The sequence below is a fragment of the Ixodes scapularis genome, unplaced genomic scaffold (assembly GCF_016920785.2).
Source record: "Ixodes scapularis isolate PalLabHiFi unplaced genomic scaffold, ASM1692078v2 ptg001547l_1___fragment_1__unscaffolded, whole genome shotgun sequence".
Classification (NCBI taxonomy): domain Eukaryota; kingdom Metazoa; phylum Arthropoda; class Arachnida; order Ixodida; family Ixodidae; genus Ixodes; species Ixodes scapularis.
The window spans coordinates 1,386,977-1,405,778 of record NW_024610163.1 but is presented as its reverse complement, the minus strand read 5'-3'; the positions used below and the strand labels follow the sequence as shown (position 1 = coordinate 1,405,778).

Genomic DNA, 18,802 nt, shown 5'->3' with positions numbered 1-18,802 from the left:
GCGAGCAACGGAACCACCGAAACCTCGAAGTAAGCAACAGAACGCCGCTACATTTCTGCATATCACAGGCCAGGATGCAATCGACGTGTTTAAAACATTAATTTGTCACCGGAAGAACGAAACAACTGACGGGCTTCTCAAGTCATTGTAAAAGTACTGCCTACCCAAATGCAGCGAAACGTACGAGCGCTACGTGTCTGGAACGCGGCGCCAAGCACCAGGCGAGCCGTTTGTACAGTATTTGTTTACAGACTTTCAACCGAAAGCGAAGGCGTGTAATTTCACAGATCTGAAAGTCTTTCTGCTACGAGATCAGATCGTTTAAGGGATTATTTAAATATATAATGTAGCGCAAAACAAGACAGGGACATTAAGTAAGAAGAACAAGCGTTAACGTTCAACTATTTTTACGCACTAAGAAGAAATCATATATAAGTACGCAAAGCGGCAACACAAAAAGCTGTCAAGTCGGTATATCATCAAGCAAAAACTGAAATTTCTAGAAATGAAGTGAATTATAGAACTCACAACGAAGGAGATCATCGAAAAGTTATCTCGAGTCTTTTCCCGTTGGGATACCCGAAAAAACTTGCACGGATGGGGGCCCTCAATTTTCTTCGGTTGAATACAAGGAGATCGCTACTCGTTATAATTTTCGGCATACTGTGTCAAGTTCTGATGCGGCGAGAACTCAGAATATTGCTTCTTGACTTTACGGTGTCTCTGGCGTCTTCTTTGCGAAAGCACTAGCAGAATGAGGCCGAAGGAAGACACCTAGCTTCACTTCAGCGGGGAGACATTTAACTGATCCTTAGGACTGCAATATTGGAGAAAAAAGCAAAAGTACAAGATTTCGGAGCCTTAAAGGTTTTATACGGTACGGACTGAGGACGACCACATGCTACGCCGTAACCGAAAACATCTCCAAAATTCACCTGAAGGGTCCTTCTCCGTCAACGACAACAACCCGGAGAGCGAGGACAGTGATTCCTCTCTATTGTGGTGGGACGCAACGCCGCCCCACGCGCAGTAAGAGCCCTCCCAAACCCCAACGTCACTGGGCCTTCCAGTTTTACCAGACCTTGAGCAGGTGTCGACAGTTCGTCAGTCCAGCAGGTGGAGAAATTTACCACTACGTCTCACTCATTTTCAAGGCTTCCAGCAGATTTCTAAATAATCTAAAGCAAGTACTGTGCGTTCAACGTGCGATTCCTGCGTACTGTATATATTTATAAGTTATTTCTTTTTGATATTAGTTTCGAGTTGTTATTTTTTTTTTGTTTTTATTGTTTCTCTTCAAATGAAAGGAGGTGTGTCTGATAATAACGCCTGAAACCCTGCACGCGCAGACGTGAAGTGTCTGCACGTGCAGACACTTCATGTCTGCACGCGAGGAGCAAGAAACAAAAGAAGTTCTTGCTCCTCGCGTGAATGCCTTATTTTGATACACCCTCAAGATACGTTGTCATATGTGTCTTCTGACATGACCCGCCATCCCTTTATCGCACGTTACCACGTCCCAGCCATCCAAATAATCGATCACATTTTTGAGGTGCTGGGAGGTATCCGGGGGGGTGAACAAGGTATCATCTCTAGTATAATCTTAGGATGCGCGCAGGCAGCAAGACAGAGAAATGCCTAGCTAGCTAGAAATGCGCTCAGCTTTGGCCTACTAAGGTTTTTTTCCAAGGCATAAGTTAGGGTTAAAGTACTCTTCTCAGGCGTTTCTATAGTTTTCTGTTGACAGCCACTTTGTCGCTAAGGGGCCAGAAATTAGTTAAAAATGGCAGATATCAGGCAAACTACCCGCAGTGAAACATAATTATGGAACTTGTTCGTCAATTTTGGCCCAAAGGAGCCAGATGACAGCCAAAGAACCAGGCAGCGAAACCTAACTGCTGCCCCTGTTTCACAGTTTAGGGCCGAAGCGCTCGGAATCTGGCCAAATAATATCAAATTTGGCTATACCTTGGCTTTCTGGAGATTTCAGGGCTCCAAATTCTAGACAAAACATTTTGGCCCAGAAAGCTGTGCTACCTGGGTATGGTCTCTGAATTCCCGTCCTCTTCCACCTGAAGTTTCTTTAGCAGTTTCTTTACCCATCCGCCGTCAAATTAGCCCTTCTTTAATCACCTGAAACTATCTGCTAACTCTTGAACGCTAAGAGGATATCCTTCTCAGTTAATTTTGAGTGACACAAATCGATCTTTACTCTGAGCTTCTCCTTAGAAACCACAAATATATAAAAACTAAAGTAAAAAGCCACAGATTTAGAAACTCTAATAGAGCTTCAATGGGATCTTTCTTAACGAGACTCAGCTCCGACGGACTACTCTAAAAATATATATTAAACATTTTTAACACAAAACCAACTCTTTCCGAACTTTCCTTCAAACTAAATAAATACGGTTTGGCATTCACATACACAAAAAGCACAAGTGACGTATGTATCTTAGATCAAACTCGCTTTTATTGTCATTATATCCACTTCGCAAGAATCTAATTACACACTTCCACTGCAAACATGCGTTCGCTGCATCTGTTGCTTTACATGGAAAACAACCTAGGTGGATGGAAACGTAATAATTGCAACACCTACTTAATTCTTGAACTTTACGATTCCGTATGTTTCAATAGCGTCTTCAGCCCTATTAATTTTAACTACATATGGTATTCAGTAAAAAGTATTTCAACGTAAAAACATTGTGCATCAAACTGCCTAGGGCTAGAATTTTTCAGAAATTCAATCACTCTGAACTGCTCTCCATAAACAAATTACGTAAATGTAGCAAAAAGAAAAAAGTTTAGCTGAATCGCCGAAGCATAACTAAGTGAAGCACTTTTGAAGCCCGTCAACAAACGACAACACATAATGTAGTGGTCATAACAAGTCCTGAAATTTTCATCGATGAAATGTAGTTAGCTTTAATATTAAGAAGGGTGAATAAGGAGTCAGAAAATATTACTCAATAAATACGTGAGTCAAATTATTTTACGGTGGCTCATAAATTGATCCGGTATATTTTGTTTCTTATGTCATGGTCAGGGCAGTGGGAGCATTGTTGACCATTATATTTTATGTCACCTTTTCGTGTTTAATGTCATAATTTATATAATTTTAAAATATCGTGTTATTCTAAATTACGCACACAATCTGATGCTATTCAAGCGCTCCCGTGCCTGAATTTCTGGAGAAGGTAATAGCCAAGTGCATAAACACAAATCTGGCACATGATTGTGTTATCAAGATGATTGTTTAAATGCAGGAATATCTTCGTCCAGCAAAGATCAGACATGTTGCGGCCATGGATAAACACAAGACTTCTCTATTTGAAGATTCATTATTTTCTCATCTTTGCTGGTGAGTACAAGGGCTGCAATACAAGTATTGTTAATCACAGCCTGCAATTTTTTAAATATGGAGGAATTCGGCTTTCTGTATGTACAGTGCGACTTAACGCCACCACTTGAACACCCAACTTTCGAGGAGCTGCGCTATCCTGGCGGAAGCCGTTTCAACTAGTCGGTCACATGAAGGCCATTCCACATCCCCGAACCAGGCCACCGCTAAGGGCGCCTGACTCTGCGAATCATAGACTCATTTCGTCAGAATCTTTTTTTTTTTTGTGCGCGTTTTGTCAGCAATTTTAAGATTGCGTGTCGTGAAGTCCGTATATATGTAATCTATATAACTGATGCCAGAAAATATCTCAGTGCATTTATGTGTTTAAATTAGCAGAAGCAAAGCGCCGGAGAGATTACGAATTTATTCTTCATTAAAGCTAATCGTTTAATCAAGCAATCGCAAGCAATCGATACAATCTCGGTTTGACGCAGCAACTTGCCCAATGTGATTTCTCGCCCTTACGAAGGCGGATCTTGAGTACGGCCGAAATGTTTTGTTATCATATTGTCATTTGATCGGTTTTCCAGATACTGTTGTAGACTCTTTTAGTAAATATTCAGTTCTTGTTTTTGTTAAACACAAGTATATTCGAAAATGCTTGATGACTATAACCCGAACCTGCACCTGAAGATATGTCCTTGTGTGCCGGTTCCAGTTCTCGCAGCCAAGCATTTTCGTTAATTCAATGTTTTGTTTTTTTAGATACAGATCTTTTGTGTAAAACAAAATAAGCATTTCTCATTTCTGGTGAAATATTAACGTAATTAGAGACCTCCCATCTGCCGCATTTTTAAAATTGTGGCACAGTTTTGCCATTATTTGGGGACACACGTATCAAACTAACTTCGTGGTGACCCAATTTTGTCGCATCATGTCGAATTTGGCTCGTACAAAACAATCGCGGAACCTTGTTTACGTGAACACCTCATCAGCTTGCGGCCGCGTAAAATATACAGGGAAGCGCCAACTTTTCGTATAAACAAAAAACTATGCTCACGTATGAATTGTATAACTATACTTGCGACCAGCAATGAGCGTGCAAACGTTTTTTTTTTATTTAATCAGCCTCCTTACTTACTGAGACACGACTACATTTTACTACTAAATTGCTTAGTGTCGCGTGTAGGCACCATTTGTTTCAATCAAGTTGTCTTCGAAGTGATTCCTACAAATTGCGCACGAGTGCGTCCGCAGCCGATGATGGCTGACTCCAGGGTCCTCATAGCGGAGTCGGCGAGATTCCTCCGACTCAAACGCTTCTTGAGGATTCCCCAGACATTTTCGAATATGTTCAAGTCAGCGTTTCCGGAGTGATCCAGGGGCTTCTTCACAGTGTCAGCCTGGTGCACAGGACTACGATCATGTTGCAGCAAAAACAAGCCGTCTGGGTAAGATCCGTCCAGCAGAAGAGGCAGCAACACTTTACCAGTAATTTCCGTGTACAGTAAGTAGTGCGTTGAAACTGCCTACCAGTCTGTTGAGGGGACACAGGCCTGCGCTTGTCACAGCACTTAATATGCTTACGGTGCATCTACCACTGGCCGCTCCATGCAGCACATACTTGGCATCGTATCTGCAATTATTTATAACTATGATCATCAATCACCACAATAAAAAAGGGATAATGAAACGACTTTTTAGCGTATTCACGTAGTAAAACGACAATTCATTTAAAACCTTTACCGGCAATAGGCCGACCGCCAGACACGCAGCTGTTTTCTCATAAGCTACAAAAACTCACTTAATCTGTGAACACCACTTGGGTCAATTCGTCATTTGTATCTTGTTTGTGAACACCATTCTTTTGTCTGGTGCTTGTGAAGACCATTGGAGTTCATTCTTCATTTGCCTTCAATTGCCTGAGCGAATGCAAGGCGGGCTTCGCGGTGTCGCTCGTATAAACATGGCGTTTGGGCCGCGATTCTGCTGCATAGTCCTACCTCGTGTAAGCGCCATTCGATGGTGTTTCCCGAAGCCCTCAAGTTTAGTGTGCTTTTGAGCTCCGGAACCGCGAGGAAAGGGTCGTCACTTATGGCTGCTACGATGAGTAGGTCTTTTTCATTTGACGTCGCCGGCGCTCGTGTTCCAGGAGCATCGTCTACACGCTGTTCAACACGATACGCCCTCGATTATTCTTCTCACTCTTTTTCCTACCAATGCCTGTCGCAGACAACACTGGGCGCTGGGAATTTCCGGTAGTCCAGAGACCTATGACCTTCCATCTTACCGGCTTCGATATGCGAGGCGGCATAGCAGAGAAAAGAAGGAATTGTATGACTTTCTATCCAATCAAACTTTTAGCGCTGGTCATTTTGGTGAGAATAAGGAACAGGTACAGTCGGGAGCAAAAGTTTGCGGGGCACGGGAGCGCGTGCCGAAATTCATCGCCGCGCCGTCCAACGGCGCGCCGCCGCATTAACGAGACGCGCTTTGCGCATGCGCGCCTTTCGTGTTCGCATTCATGTCTCTTTCGCTCGTTTCTTTCCGACGCACTCCTGATAACGGGAGTCGGCGCCAGGGGCGCGAGTCAGCGCTTCACTGGCTGTCATGCTGCGCGTCTGCTTCAGCCGCCGCGTTTTGTCACGGAGCTCGCGTAGGGAAGGGGAGGGGGTTAACCAGGCGCTCCGTCACCCAGCGCGGCTGCTGTGGCGGCTGAAGAGGACGCCAGGCATGACAGCCAGCGAAACGGCAGCTTGCGCCCCTGGCGCCGACTCGGGTTATCAGGAGTGAGTCGGACAGAAAGGAGCGAAAGAGACATGACTACCAGCACGAAGGGCGCGCATGCGCAAAGCGCGGCTTTTTAATGCGGCGGCGCGCCGTTGCACGGCGCGGCGATGCATTTCGGCACGCGCTCCGGTGCCCCGCAAACTTTTGCTCCCGACTGTACGTACGAAGAAGCTACGTTATTGCATATCAAAATATACAACAACGTAACTGCACAAGCATTTAAAAGAAAAGATAACGAGTATTCGAGAGAAATGAGAGCTGCAAAGATTACGAGTTATTCGCAGAGGGAATTGTGTGATAATGATTTGTTGAGAGAGAGAAAGAGAAACAACTTTATTGGAACACCACAACAGGAAGTCCTGGTATCCCTATTGAAAATTCCATCAAGGTACGTAATTTGGGACACTGACTGCCAGTCAGCAGCCTTGGTGGAACGTGATGGACCAACAGACGTCATCTGACGGTCCATCAGATGACGTCTGACTGCCACTGCCAAGGGAATTTCATCAACAAGGGAAGCATTCATATAAGAGTAAAGCTATACGTACTCATAAATATCTTAGAAATAATGGAAACAGCGCGCAAATGACAAGGACGGGAGGAAAAGGAGTACACAGGACGAGCGCTGATGGAAACAGCGCGCAAACGACAAGGACGGGAGGAAAAGGAGTACACAGGACGAGCGCTGACGTCCTTTTCGTGTACTCCTTTTCCTCCCGTCCTTGTCGTTTGCGCGCTGTTTCCATTATTTCTAAGCATGAACCAACTCGCCCACATTGCTACTCTGATTCATAAATATCACCAAATGCCTCGATAAAACAAAATGTTTGAGAAAAAAAAAACACAAAAAAGCGGGACCATTGAGGATCGAACCCGCGACCACTTGCGTACAAATCGGACACCTTGACCCCTATGCTATGCCATTGCTTAGGAAACTTGATTTGACCATTTGTTTTATACGAGATGCTTCGGCTGCAAATGCAGTTAAGCCTTCAGAATGTTATGCAAAGTTCTCGTACATCAATCGCCGTACTTCAGTTCTGCTCACCTGCCATGTAGAGTACTTTCGCGCCGCAGAACGATCCTTTTGTTCGCGCGTCTCCGGCACAGTAGACCTGGTACACCTTGTCGTCTTCAACTACACCGCTAAAGTCCCTTACATCGTCGGAACTCACAACAGGCTGGGTCTAGTCGAGTAGAAATTCTACTAAAACATAAGACATTGTAGAGCCCGGGCAGGACCGACAGGTTGGAGCAAGCGGGCAAACAAAACGAGTCGAGAGAGATCGTTCATGAAAGCTCGGCGAAGCCTCTATGGGCTAAGCGAAGTCAACGAATTGGCGTGTTCGGCGGGCTTCTGATCAAGGTTGTCGGTCGGCTGCGTGTCATATCTCTAACATCAGCGGTTTTATGGGCTCACGTCCCGAAATCGTTTTCTTGTGCATAGATTATTTTTCGTATTCATAGATTTGACGAAACAGTGGTATTCGAACGAACTTTACGTGCTTTGACCGTACGTCTGTCTGCACGTCAAAGCTTTTTGACGTACAGTCAGAGCCAATCGATGTACAATCAGAATCGCCATCAAGACATCTTGATGGCATTTCGTGGCGGCCGGCTGCCACCAGGAAACCATCAGAATGCCGCCAAGTGGAGTCTGACTGGAGTTTGACGGTCGGTCAGAGTAACTTGTTGGCCAATCAGACATGCTTGACGTACAGTCAGGCACAGTCAGCGGTCCACTAGAAAACATTGAGTGCCAAACAGGGTTACATTGATGGGTTTTTCCTTCTGGATAGGCGTTCACCTACCACGGTTTCCTAAAGAAAAAATTGTTTTTGAAAAAAGAAAGAATGCATGCGAGGCGGCTTTTCGCAGCTCTGGAAGGGGTGCACGTGCACAGATGTTCTCGCCGGGTCGAACGTCGGACGCTCGTTCGCTTGTTGTAGGGTCTTCGTGGTTTTCGTCGCGATCTTATCTACTCGGGAGACCACTTCGGCTTGGATGTGTGGGTCCGAGCTTCCGAGAAGCACGGTCCAAGGGAGATCCACCAGGCCCTCTTCTCCTTCTCGAAGGAGAGAGACGAAGTCCCGTAGATTAGGTGAGGGAGACTCGAAGGGACATTCCCAAAACAAGTCTGCAATGGTGGCCTTGGTCGGGCTGGTGCCCTCGTCCGCGGGGTCCGGTGGCGGGCAGCGGGCGCACCTCCAATCGAAGACGGTGCGATAGATATGCCGCAGGAAGGCAGGACAGTGGAGAGTATTCGTCCATAGATGTCTTCACTTCAGGGGCTGGAGCTTGGTGAGACTTTTGTGGCGTGTGGATACACTCTTCGCTCTAAGCGGTTGTGTTACCAGATCTCTTAAAACACCGTCAGGCAGTCCTTGGACATCGAAAGGTGGCGGGACTCCGCTTCGCCGACGCCTCTAAGGGAACTTGGCACCGTGCCTGTCAGCATTTGGAGGTAAGTTGCTTGAGTTGCCGTTGCGTGTGCCGTTTCGTTCCCCTCGTGAGTCGAGTGAGCGGGGACCCACACCAGACGGTGCTTGGTGCGGTCAGAACCGGGTTTGAAGTATTGAAGGATGCGTTCTATTACCGCGCACACCCTGCCTCTGGCGAAGTTGTGAACTGCCATCTTGGAGTCGCTGGTGATCGTCGTTTCTAGGGGGCCCGCGTGGACCAGTACCAGTGCAACGGCCGCCTCTTCCGCCACTGCTTTGGTGGTCACGGAGGCCTGGGCGACCGTGAAGCCGTCGCTGTTTACCAACGGCGATATCGAAACAGGCGTTACAAGATGCGCTGGCCGGGTACGGTGCGGCATCCACGTGAAGGACGCCGGAGTTGTTACGATGCTGCTTGTTGAGGGCTTGAGCTCTCGCCATTCTCGCTTCTCGTGATGTTGAAGGTGCATATTTCGCGGTACCGGGCGGGCTTCCAACATTTTCCGAATCATCTTCGGAACGTCGACCGGGGCTCTTGGAAAGGTTCCGGCTCAATCCCCAGCCTGTCCAGGACGGCGCGCTCGGTGGGCATTTTTGGGAGACGGATGACTTAAGAGCGCCAGTGCGCCTCGAGGAGTTCGGACACCATGTTTTGTATCCCAAGTTGCATGAGGCGGTCCGGAGACGTGGCCACCGGGAGTCCGAGGGCCAACTCGTACATTTGTCTTATAATGGAATCGAGCTTCTTCTTGTCGGTGGTCGTGAGTCAGATGTAGGGTATTGTGTAGAGGACACGGCTGACGACGAACGCGTGAACTATGCGACAAACATCGCCCTCCTTGACCCCGCCTCGCTTGTTGGCGATACGTCTAATGTGACGCGCCGTGCTCTTCACCGTCTTGCCAATTCGGGGAATGGCATCTGTGTTTGACAAATCCTTTCCGAGGTGCATGCCAAGAACTCTGACCAAGTCGCTTTCAGATATGCGATTACCTTTGACCAGGACTTGAACTTCGTCCCGGAAACGGAGCTCGTGTAAGCCTCTCTTCAAAAGGAGTTCCGATTTGGCGTGGGAGCACTCGAGGCCGACGGATCTGGCATGGTACACTACGACATCAGCCGCCGTCTGAAGCGCGCTTTGCACTTGTAATACGTGACCTCCAGTCCAAAGAGTAACGCCCTCTGAGTAGAGCGAATGGCATAGGCCGGAGATAACGGCCAGGTTTTCTGGCAGGTCCGTCATTGCGAAGTTGAACAGAAGGGACTAGAGCACTGCCCCTTGGGGCGTGCCTCGTCCCACGTAGGCCCGAAAGGCCGGCGAGACGTCCTCTCCCAGCCGAATTTCTTCCGTGCGTCAAGTGAGAAAGGACTTCGCGTACGCAAAGGTCTGGAGCACGAGGTGCAGGCGAGAAATCTGACTGAGAATGGCTTCGTGATTCACGTTGTCAAACGCTTTCTGGAGGTCGAGGGCCAGCAAGGCCTGCACTCGCCTCTTCTTCTCGACGATGTCCCGTGAGAGTTGCAGCAACACGTCCTGGGTCGAGAGCTGCGCTAGGAAACTGAACGAGGTGTGCGGTAGAAGGTCGCGGTCTTCAACGTAGGCTTGAAGTCTGTTGAGTGTGGCGTGCTCGAGCAACTTGTCCATGCTAGATGTAAGGGAAATCGGCCTGAAATTGGGGACCGAAGGCTCTTTTCAAGGCTTTGGAATGAAAGCGATGACCGTGTGCTTCCACGTAAGAGGCACTGATCCCGATCGCCACACCTCGTTGAAAAGGGCCGTCAGGGGTGTCACCGAACGGTCGTCTAAGTTCCAGAGCTTTTTCTTCGCAATCCTGTCGGAACCCGGCGCCGATTTCGCACGCAGTTGTTCCATCGCGCTCCCAACCATGGCCTCGATTTTGTCATCCTCGACCTCAAGGTTGGGCGACTCGGTGTACGAGAGGAAGGCCTCTTTATGCTCTGTGGAAGCGGGAAGGTAGGAGTTACGGAGTTCCTCCATGAGTTCCACCGTACTGTCCTCATGTGAGTGAAGGACGTCGGAGAGGTCGGTCCGCTGCGCGGTCTTGGTGGTCGTGGGATCCATCAAGTGTCCAAGCGATGGAGGTTGCGGTTGAGTCCGTCGCACACCTGTCCCCACTGCTGCCGATCCAGCTGATCCGCATAAATCCTGATGTCTCTTTCAATCCGAGCAATGCGTCTGCGGAGCTTTGCGTTTCTTCCCGCGTATGCTTTCCATCTGGCCTGAAGACTGCGGTGAGCTTGCCACATGAGCCAGAGTTTGCAGTCGCTGACCCCAGAGGTCGAGATGGCGTCACTCTCGACGGTCTCAACTCCGCGCTGGAAAGGTCGTCGGTCCAACTGCGGAGGTCTTCGATGATAGTCGGGGCCGACGTATTCCTGTTGCGACAAAAAGCGTCCCAATCCATGTCCAGGACTTTGCGTTTTGCGGAGGCCGATATTCCTTCGACCGGCACGAGCATCTCGAGCACGTAGTGGTCGCTGCCGAGGGAGATCCCGATGCTCGTCCACGACACTTCACCGATCTTCCTCGTCATGGAGAGGTCCGGCGACGTATTTCTGAAGACGTTGTTCCAAATGCGGGTGGGACAGCGGAAATCGTTGAACATGGTGTAGTCGTGCTCGTCTACACACTTCTGGATGGACACGGCCTTAGGTAGAGTGTGTAGGTGCCCCCATTCGACGTGGCTGGCATTCAAGTCACCCTCGACGAGCCGGGGGTGGGGGTTGTCTTTGGCGACGCAGACGACTTCCACGAGAATCTTTGCTGCGACCTTCGACTGATCCCTAGGGGGGTTGTAAACATTGAGTAAAAAGACGCGGCTCCGTTCCTTGCGTCTGGGCAGTAGTTCGACCAGGATGTGAGGCACGTTGTCAATTACGGGTTCGTGTTGGATCGTCGGTATGCATCTTCGGACGAAACTGTGCCCAGGTTTCGATGCGCGTGGCCCTCTCACTGCTGCCTGGACGGGGACCTCGAAGCGAACGTAACCCGACAAATTGACGCCATCGTGCGGTTCTGGGAAGGCAAGAACATCAGGCATGTACTCGGCGTTGGGAATGTTGAGCTGCAGGTTCCCCTCTTGCAACTGAGAGTCCTGCAGTTCCACTGCCCCACTTGCAGTTGTTGCTGCTGCCGCTGCCGGCGTCCAGTCATGTTGGAGCTGGAGTTTTCGTAGCTGTTCTTGGATAGGCGGGAGTGCTTGCAGGATCTGTGGTATCTGCTGTTGCGTTTGGAGCACCTGCTGCTGCATCTGCTGCTAGGTGTGCCGGATTTCCTTAATTGCCTAATCGACAGTGGTGTGCCGGGATTCCAGGCGTTGTGTGAATGCTTCCTTACGAGCTTCCAGTCGCTGTTTGGCGGCGAGGACAGTCGCAGAATTGACCATGCTGCAGGTGTCATTGTCTATTTTGATGTCTCTTTCTCTGTTAGGGGAGGTGGTGCCGCCTTGGTAGCCTGGCGCTTGCGAGGTTTATTTTCCGGTACCGGCACCGGTTTCAAAAGCAGCTCCGGTACTACGTGGACAGGTGAGGTTTTGGGGTTAAGCGGCGTATCCTGGATGTTGGTGGCGGGTGGCGCTAGGGGCGGAGGCCGCAGAAGCGTCTTCTGCGCTGAAGTTGTCATTTTAGAGACGCACGCTCCCATTAGTTGTCGTTGAAGGTCGGAGATCTGCCGCCTGAGTTCCATGACTAGCGCGGACTCAGCATCGGCCGTAGCTGCAGACGCCCACGCCGTCCTGTCTTCCTTGGGCTTGCGATTCTTCGAGACACTTCAATTCTTGTAAGCGCTTCGGCCTCTGACCTCCAGGGAAGGGAAGGAGACCTTTAGCGACAGTCACGGCCTGCTCATGTCGCACAGACAATAAAGACGAGGTGGAGATGCCTCTGCAGCGCGCGAGATTTAAAATCAGTTCGAATCCAACCGCTGTCCGAGCTGGTTCTTTTCGCCCCAGCTCCAACAGACTTGGATTCGAACTGATTTTTTATTCTCGAGCGCTGCAGACACATCTACACCTCGTCGTCATCGTCCGTGCGACATAAGCAGGTCGTGAATGCCGCTGCAGACCGAACGGCTGCGTGCTCGGAACCTCGCTGTCCACCGCTGTCATCTCGCAAGCGGGACCTGCGGGCCACCATCGTTGCTTCTCAGGTTCCGTCGGCGCCGGCCCACGACGAGCATAGAGATGTGAGCATTCTTTGGAGGCCGTGATGTGTCTGCCCCAACAGATGGCACACAGGGGCTGGCACTCGTAGTGCGAGCCACCTTTGTTTTGCGACGGGTGTTGGGCTCCGCAGCGGTGGCACCTGCTCTGGCGTGGCATGGGACGCACGTCGGCCCGGTAACCCGTTCGTATACAGTTGACGCACGCCTTGATTCTATCTCTGTACAGGAAACAGGAGATGGTAAACCCATTGAAGTAGAACTACAGTGGCTTAAAGGGGGTAGTGTAACGAACGAAACCGGAGAAGCGGCACACCGTTGGAAGACGGCCGCGGGGGGCGCTGGCTCTTGCAGCGGCTTGGCCGCTTGGTCAGCTTGGCTCCTGCCAGCTCCGGCCGATTCGCAGCTGTCGACTACACTGTCGTCTGCTAGTTTTACATTTTTATTCACCGTCAAACACAAATTATGTCCTTGGAAGTTCACTGGAAACAAATAATTGCTTTTGATGCATTAATATTAGTTACAAAGCGTGTTAGGGTGCCTCTATCTCCAAGCCGATCAAGGCACCCTAACGGAACTGCAGATTAAAGCGCCACCTGCACCGTCTTCCAAGGAGCGGCCGTTCCTGATGCATGGTGGAGGCTACGCGGTAACCACACTACCCCCTTTAAGCCACTGTAGTAGAACTATGTCGGGATCCTCCTGCCTCGTATGGTAATCAATAAACTTTGTGACTTGCCCATGCGTCGCGCTGCGAATACCTGCCATAGCGGGTTCTGCTCTATACGACTAAGCAAGATGCCTTCCACATCCTTGATTCCGTCGAACGAGAGGGCCTTCGGTACGACTATTCCCGTCGAGTCGCTTGGAGTGGCCATGTGAGCCGTGACCTCATGCGTCTTACCACCGATCACTAGAGGCCGAGTTTGCAGATAGGCTAGTTGCCTGTCATCGTCTGGCGTGCTGACCGTAACCGTGTTGCTGCGCGGGGTGATGCGAAACTTGCCGAGGGAGCAGGCTTCGCGCGGCGACAGGCCAACACCTCCTAGACAGCAAAGCCTCCGCGTTACATCACATAACGTCACGTCCGGGTGTCTGGCAAGGGCGCTGATTTGAAGCGAGTGCCGCGTTAGCGTTCGCGTTGGGCTCGTTTCCTATCACAGTCTCACGCGAACGCTGACGAGGCACTCGCATCCAATCAGCACCCGTGCGGGACCCGCGGACGTGACGTCAGCTGACGAAACGCGCAGGCAATAAAGCTGTCTATGAGGTGTTGCACAGGCCGAGCTGCGAGATGACTGCTGATAAGACGTCGGCTACCGAAACTTGAGAAAAGTCGAGTCCCTGAGGTCGGAACATGACTTAATACACAATGGGGAGAGGAGGAAGAGGGATCGTCATCTTACCCTTGCGTCGCTTGGCTGCGGCGGGCCGCTTCTTGACGGTGGGAGCCGAGGCAGCGTCACCATCCTGTTTCTTCGGTACGGCGGCTTCGGTCTTCGTAGCCCGGGCGGCCATGGACTCTTTAAAGGTGCGGTTAATATTATCGCGGACGATGGTCGTCCATTCATTTTCGGTACGCTGGCTCTTCGTCATCCCAGAGCTCGCAGTGTCACTCACCGTAGCTGTACGCATGAAGGCACCCGGCGGAGAGGGAGTGCTCGCACGACGCCGATGCTTCCCCGGCGACAAGTAGGCTTAGCTCCCTCCCACAACGTGTAGGAGGAAGGCTTGGGAAAAACAGTCCAGAAGAAAAGCCAACACCATGAACAAAAGGGTCCGCAGGGTACGGTCACCATGCCGAAAAGACAGGTAGCAAAAAGTAGCTCGAAAAGATCGAAGAAAATGTCAGAAAGGGGCCAAAGAGCGGGAGCTCGACGTGACGCGTCGTTCCTATGGACCAGCCATGGCGCCACCCCATGATTTGTTAAAGCCACTAGCCATCGTGAACGGAAGGACTGCCGCTAAAAAGCATAACTGTTCAACGAAACAGGCAAGTTGGCGTAAGTGAAATTTTTAATAACAAATATAAATTGATAATGAATCGTAGAGGAGGAAGCTTGAAGGCGCTTCTAATATAAAAACAACGCGTACAAAAAAGAAACGCGATCCCGACTATATGAGTTTGCAATTTTCGCAGAGTCAGTCGCCCATAGCGGCGGTCCTACTACATCCCATTCCCCCTGTCCGGAGATTGGGAATGGCCTTCACGTGACGTGACGCGGCTAGTTGAAACGGCTGCCGCCAGGATAGCGCCGCTCCGCCAAAGCCGGGCGTTCGAGTGGCGGCGTTAAGTATGGGTCGCACTGCACTACCAGTTTACAATGCATGTCCCAGTGGGATGTCTCTCTAGCGATATACTGCAACATTTCGAGAGATACCCCATTCCCGAAAGGTAGCCCACCTTTTATATTCTTCAAGATTCGCTATTTAAAAAAAAATAACACCGAAAGATAGCCCACTTTTAGAAATGCAGGGCCCTGGCCAAAGATGACCTTGGCAGAAATGCTGCTACTTAGCTATTTCAGGGAATCAGCGACCGTTGCTGACTGAGAAGAACAGTCGTCTTTCATTTTCTGCAGTCAGAAGTTTCGAAAGTCACACAATCTCAAACAGAAGATTTTTCAAACTTTTTAGAGCGCAGCTCTTAGGGGCCCGTTCCCGGCTTGAGCGGCGTCGCCGTCGGCGTCGGCGTCGCCGTCGCCGTCGCCGTCGCCGTCGCCGTCGGCGTAACCAAGGTCATCCCAAGGTCACGTGACCCCTCCCAAGGTCATCTCAAGGTCACGTGACCCCACGTGACCCCCTGAAGGTCACGTGACCCCTCGAGGTCACGTGACCCCTTCCAAGGTCATCTCAAGGTCACGTGACCCCAAGATGACCCCACGTGACCCTTTGAAGGTCACGTGACCCCCAAGTCACGTGACCCCTCTGAGGTCACGTGACCCCCGAGGTCACGTGGTCGCCTCCCCAAGGTCACGTGACCCCCGAGGTCACGTGACCCCTAAGGTCACGTGACCCCTTCCAAGGTCATCTCAACGTCACGTGACCCCACGTGACCCCCAGGTCACGTGACCCCTCTGAGGTCACGTGACCCCTCTGAGGTCACGTGACCCCCGAGGTCACGTGACCCCTCCAGGTCACGTGACCCCAAGGTCACGTGGGGGTCACCTTTGGGGTCACGTGGCCTTGAGGTCACCCCCAGGTCACGCCTCCCCGAGGTCACGTGACCCCCTCCCCGAAGTCACGTGACACCCCCCCCCCCCGGAGCATATTAAAGAATGAGGGGAGGAGGAGGAGAAGGGGGAGGGGTCTACCCTCCCCTCAGTACCCTTCACTCCTCCTCCTCAAGAGCTGCGCTCCAATTCGGCGTTACAGGGATTTGTAAACGGCTTTTTTGATCCCGCACCGAAAGTTGGCGGCTCCTTATTTTCACCCGACTTGCTTTCGATTTAAATTTGACTATCTTTCGGGATATTACGGTTTAAAGGTTTTTTTTTTAATTTTCTGATTGTATATTACTGTATATCATGCAGCTAAGCACTTAACTACTTGTTTGAAAATATCTGACTGTATAAAGTGGTATTTATAATTTTGAAATTATAGCATATCTGACCCTAGCAATAAAACATTGTTGTTGCAAACGCTATGAAAATCGTCCATTTTTTTCCATCTCCAGCCGTGGGCTGCACTCTGCCGTACGCGCCTGCCATTGGTCGGAGAAACGGAATCCCTGAAGCAACCATGGCCTACATTTTAGCAGTCACAACTCTGCTCTCTATTCCCTGGAAGATTTTAATGGGATACATTGCTGACCGTACGCAAAGCGTAACCCGGATCTTGCTGACTCTTCAATTGGTTGCAGTTCTATTCTATGGCTTTCTCTACTTCAGTGGCTTTATGATCAAAACGCCCGAACCAAACGGGGAGGTTTCATGTCCAGGAGAAAACGTAACGATTTTGAATTCGTTCTCTGTGTGCCTTCAACCACCGGAGAAGTGTTTCGTTTCGTGCCCAACGAATGCCACCGAATTCAGCGAAATCGATGTGAGCTACATTTTTCAGAACACCTCCACCACTTGTCGCACACTCTGGAATGGCACGTCTGGTTACCACAGCAGCGCCTGTCAGTTCAGGTGCCCTTGCACAGCAGGTTTGACAGATCAACGAGTTGTCTGGTTCTATGCCGTGTTTCATGCCCTCGCGTCGTTGTGTTTGGGGGCTGTGGTTGTTATGTCTGACGCCGGCGTTTCTGAGATACTGGCTGAAAATGTGAGGGACTTCGGATGGCAGCGAATGGGAGGGGCAATCGGTATGGGTGCCGCTGGTCCTATCGTGGGAGCAATACTTGATGAAGCCAACCGATGGACGGGTGGACGATCAGGCTACCTTCCAAGCTACTTTGTCTTTGCACCGGTCATTATCCTGGACAGTGTCCTCCTCTGTTGCATGCCCACTCTTCGTATGACCAAGCTATCGGCAAACTTTTTCAAGGACATCTCTACTGCGTTCATTAATGTCGAACTGGCCGTATTCGCCTTCTGGACATGCGCCTTCGGGGCCTGCATTTCAATCGCCATATCGTACAACACGTGGTTTTTGGAGGACATAGGAGCCTCTAAACTGATAATCGGATTAATATCCGCAGTCAGTTGCATTTGCGTAGAACTGCCCTTCTTTTCTGCGTCCGCTTGCATACTGAAACAAACGCGGTATTATCACTCGTATATATTGACGTTCTTGATCTTCGGTGTGAGGTACGTTGGATGTGCCTTTCTCTACAACCCGTGGTTCGCGCTGCTCGTCGAACCCGTCACCGGGGCTGCAGTTCCACTCGGGGTACCCGCCATGACTGTCTTCGCTAAAGAGGTGGCGCCGGAGGGTACCGCGGCATCCGTCTTGTGCGTCCTCAACATTTGCTACGAAGCCATCGGTAAGTTTAATGCCCACTCAGGTAAGCCGTAGTCTGTAATACCTTAAGGAGCAAAGGGCGCTTTCCAGTCAATCAGATAGCTGCATTAGCAGACCAGAAATGACGAAGGACCAATCCCGAAGCCAGTAGCGCGAACATAATAGACATGACCCTGCAACATAATAGGCTCCACCAGTCGCGGGTGCCTCACAAAGGCTTCTTTCCATATTGATGTGCATTGTTAACACGAAGACAAAGGTTGAAAGGCAACAATCATTCGTTTAATAGCAAACATGTTTATATACGTATGCTAGCATTGCCTCTTATATCTCTTCATTGCCTGGCAAAATGTTGGCAAAAGAATGAGCCGCCGCCTTCGTCAGAACTGTAACCAGTTCGGCGCGTCACTGAAACAAGGTCTTTGGTAGCTGCCACTGTTGTACCCACTGTACACACACCGTAGTGGCTGCAAAGAATCACCTCTACTCCCTGTCGTAATTGCAACGTTCTTTCTTTTTTTGTTTTACAATGTTATGCAATTGCAATGAAAAGAGGAGTATCTTATGAGTCGACGCCGTAGCACCCCCCCCCCTCCCCTCTGCCCCACCCACCAAAGAAATACAATAAAGTAAAGCCTTTCTTGAAACGCATATTGCACACATTTCAGTAGCACGTGTGTTCATTCAGCATATCTTCACCGCGAGATGACGGAAACCATGTCGAATGGGGAAGACAAAATAGGCCAAAGTAGGCGATGCAAACCCTGTCTAGTGTTTTTTTTTTTTTTAATGCGATTGAATGCAAATGTGCAAGCGAGCTGGGCAAGAACGGCGAAACCCATTCTTGGAGAGGAGAACAAGAGGGGCAAAGGACAAACACAAATCTCTAAACAGAGCCAAGTGACGGGTGCGCGACCGAAAAAATCCGCCTGGTCCGGGTATTGAACCTGGGACAACTCCATTTCCAGTGGAGCGCACTACCAACTGAGCTAACCAGGAGTACGTCCGTAGAGCAAATAGGTCTTATCTGCCGCCAGCAGTCTAACAAAAACAAGAGTGAAAGCTGTACAATTATTAAGGTTATTTTTAAATGGAATTAAATGCAAAGCTGCAAGCGAGCTGGGCAACAATGACGAAAAT

At 50.0% G+C, this 18,802-nt stretch overlaps 1 protein-coding gene across 1 annotated transcript; it reads left to right on the top strand.

Moving 5' to 3' along the window:
* Positions 1–16,495: 16,495 nt before the first annotated feature.
* LOC120850034 lies at positions 16,496–17,716 on the top strand. Its single transcript, XM_040222371.1, has one exon. The coding sequence runs from the start codon at positions 16,496–16,498 to the stop codon at positions 17,714–17,716; it is 1,221 nt and encodes a 406-aa protein (XP_040078305.1).
* The last annotated feature ends 1,086 nt before the right edge of the window (positions 17,717–18,802 follow it).

Excerpts from the sequence above, each read along its gene's own strand:
- LOC120850034 (XM_040222371.1), top strand. The coding sequence starts at position 16,496 with ATGGCCTACATTTTAGCAGTCACAACTCTGCTCTCTATTCCCTGGAAG.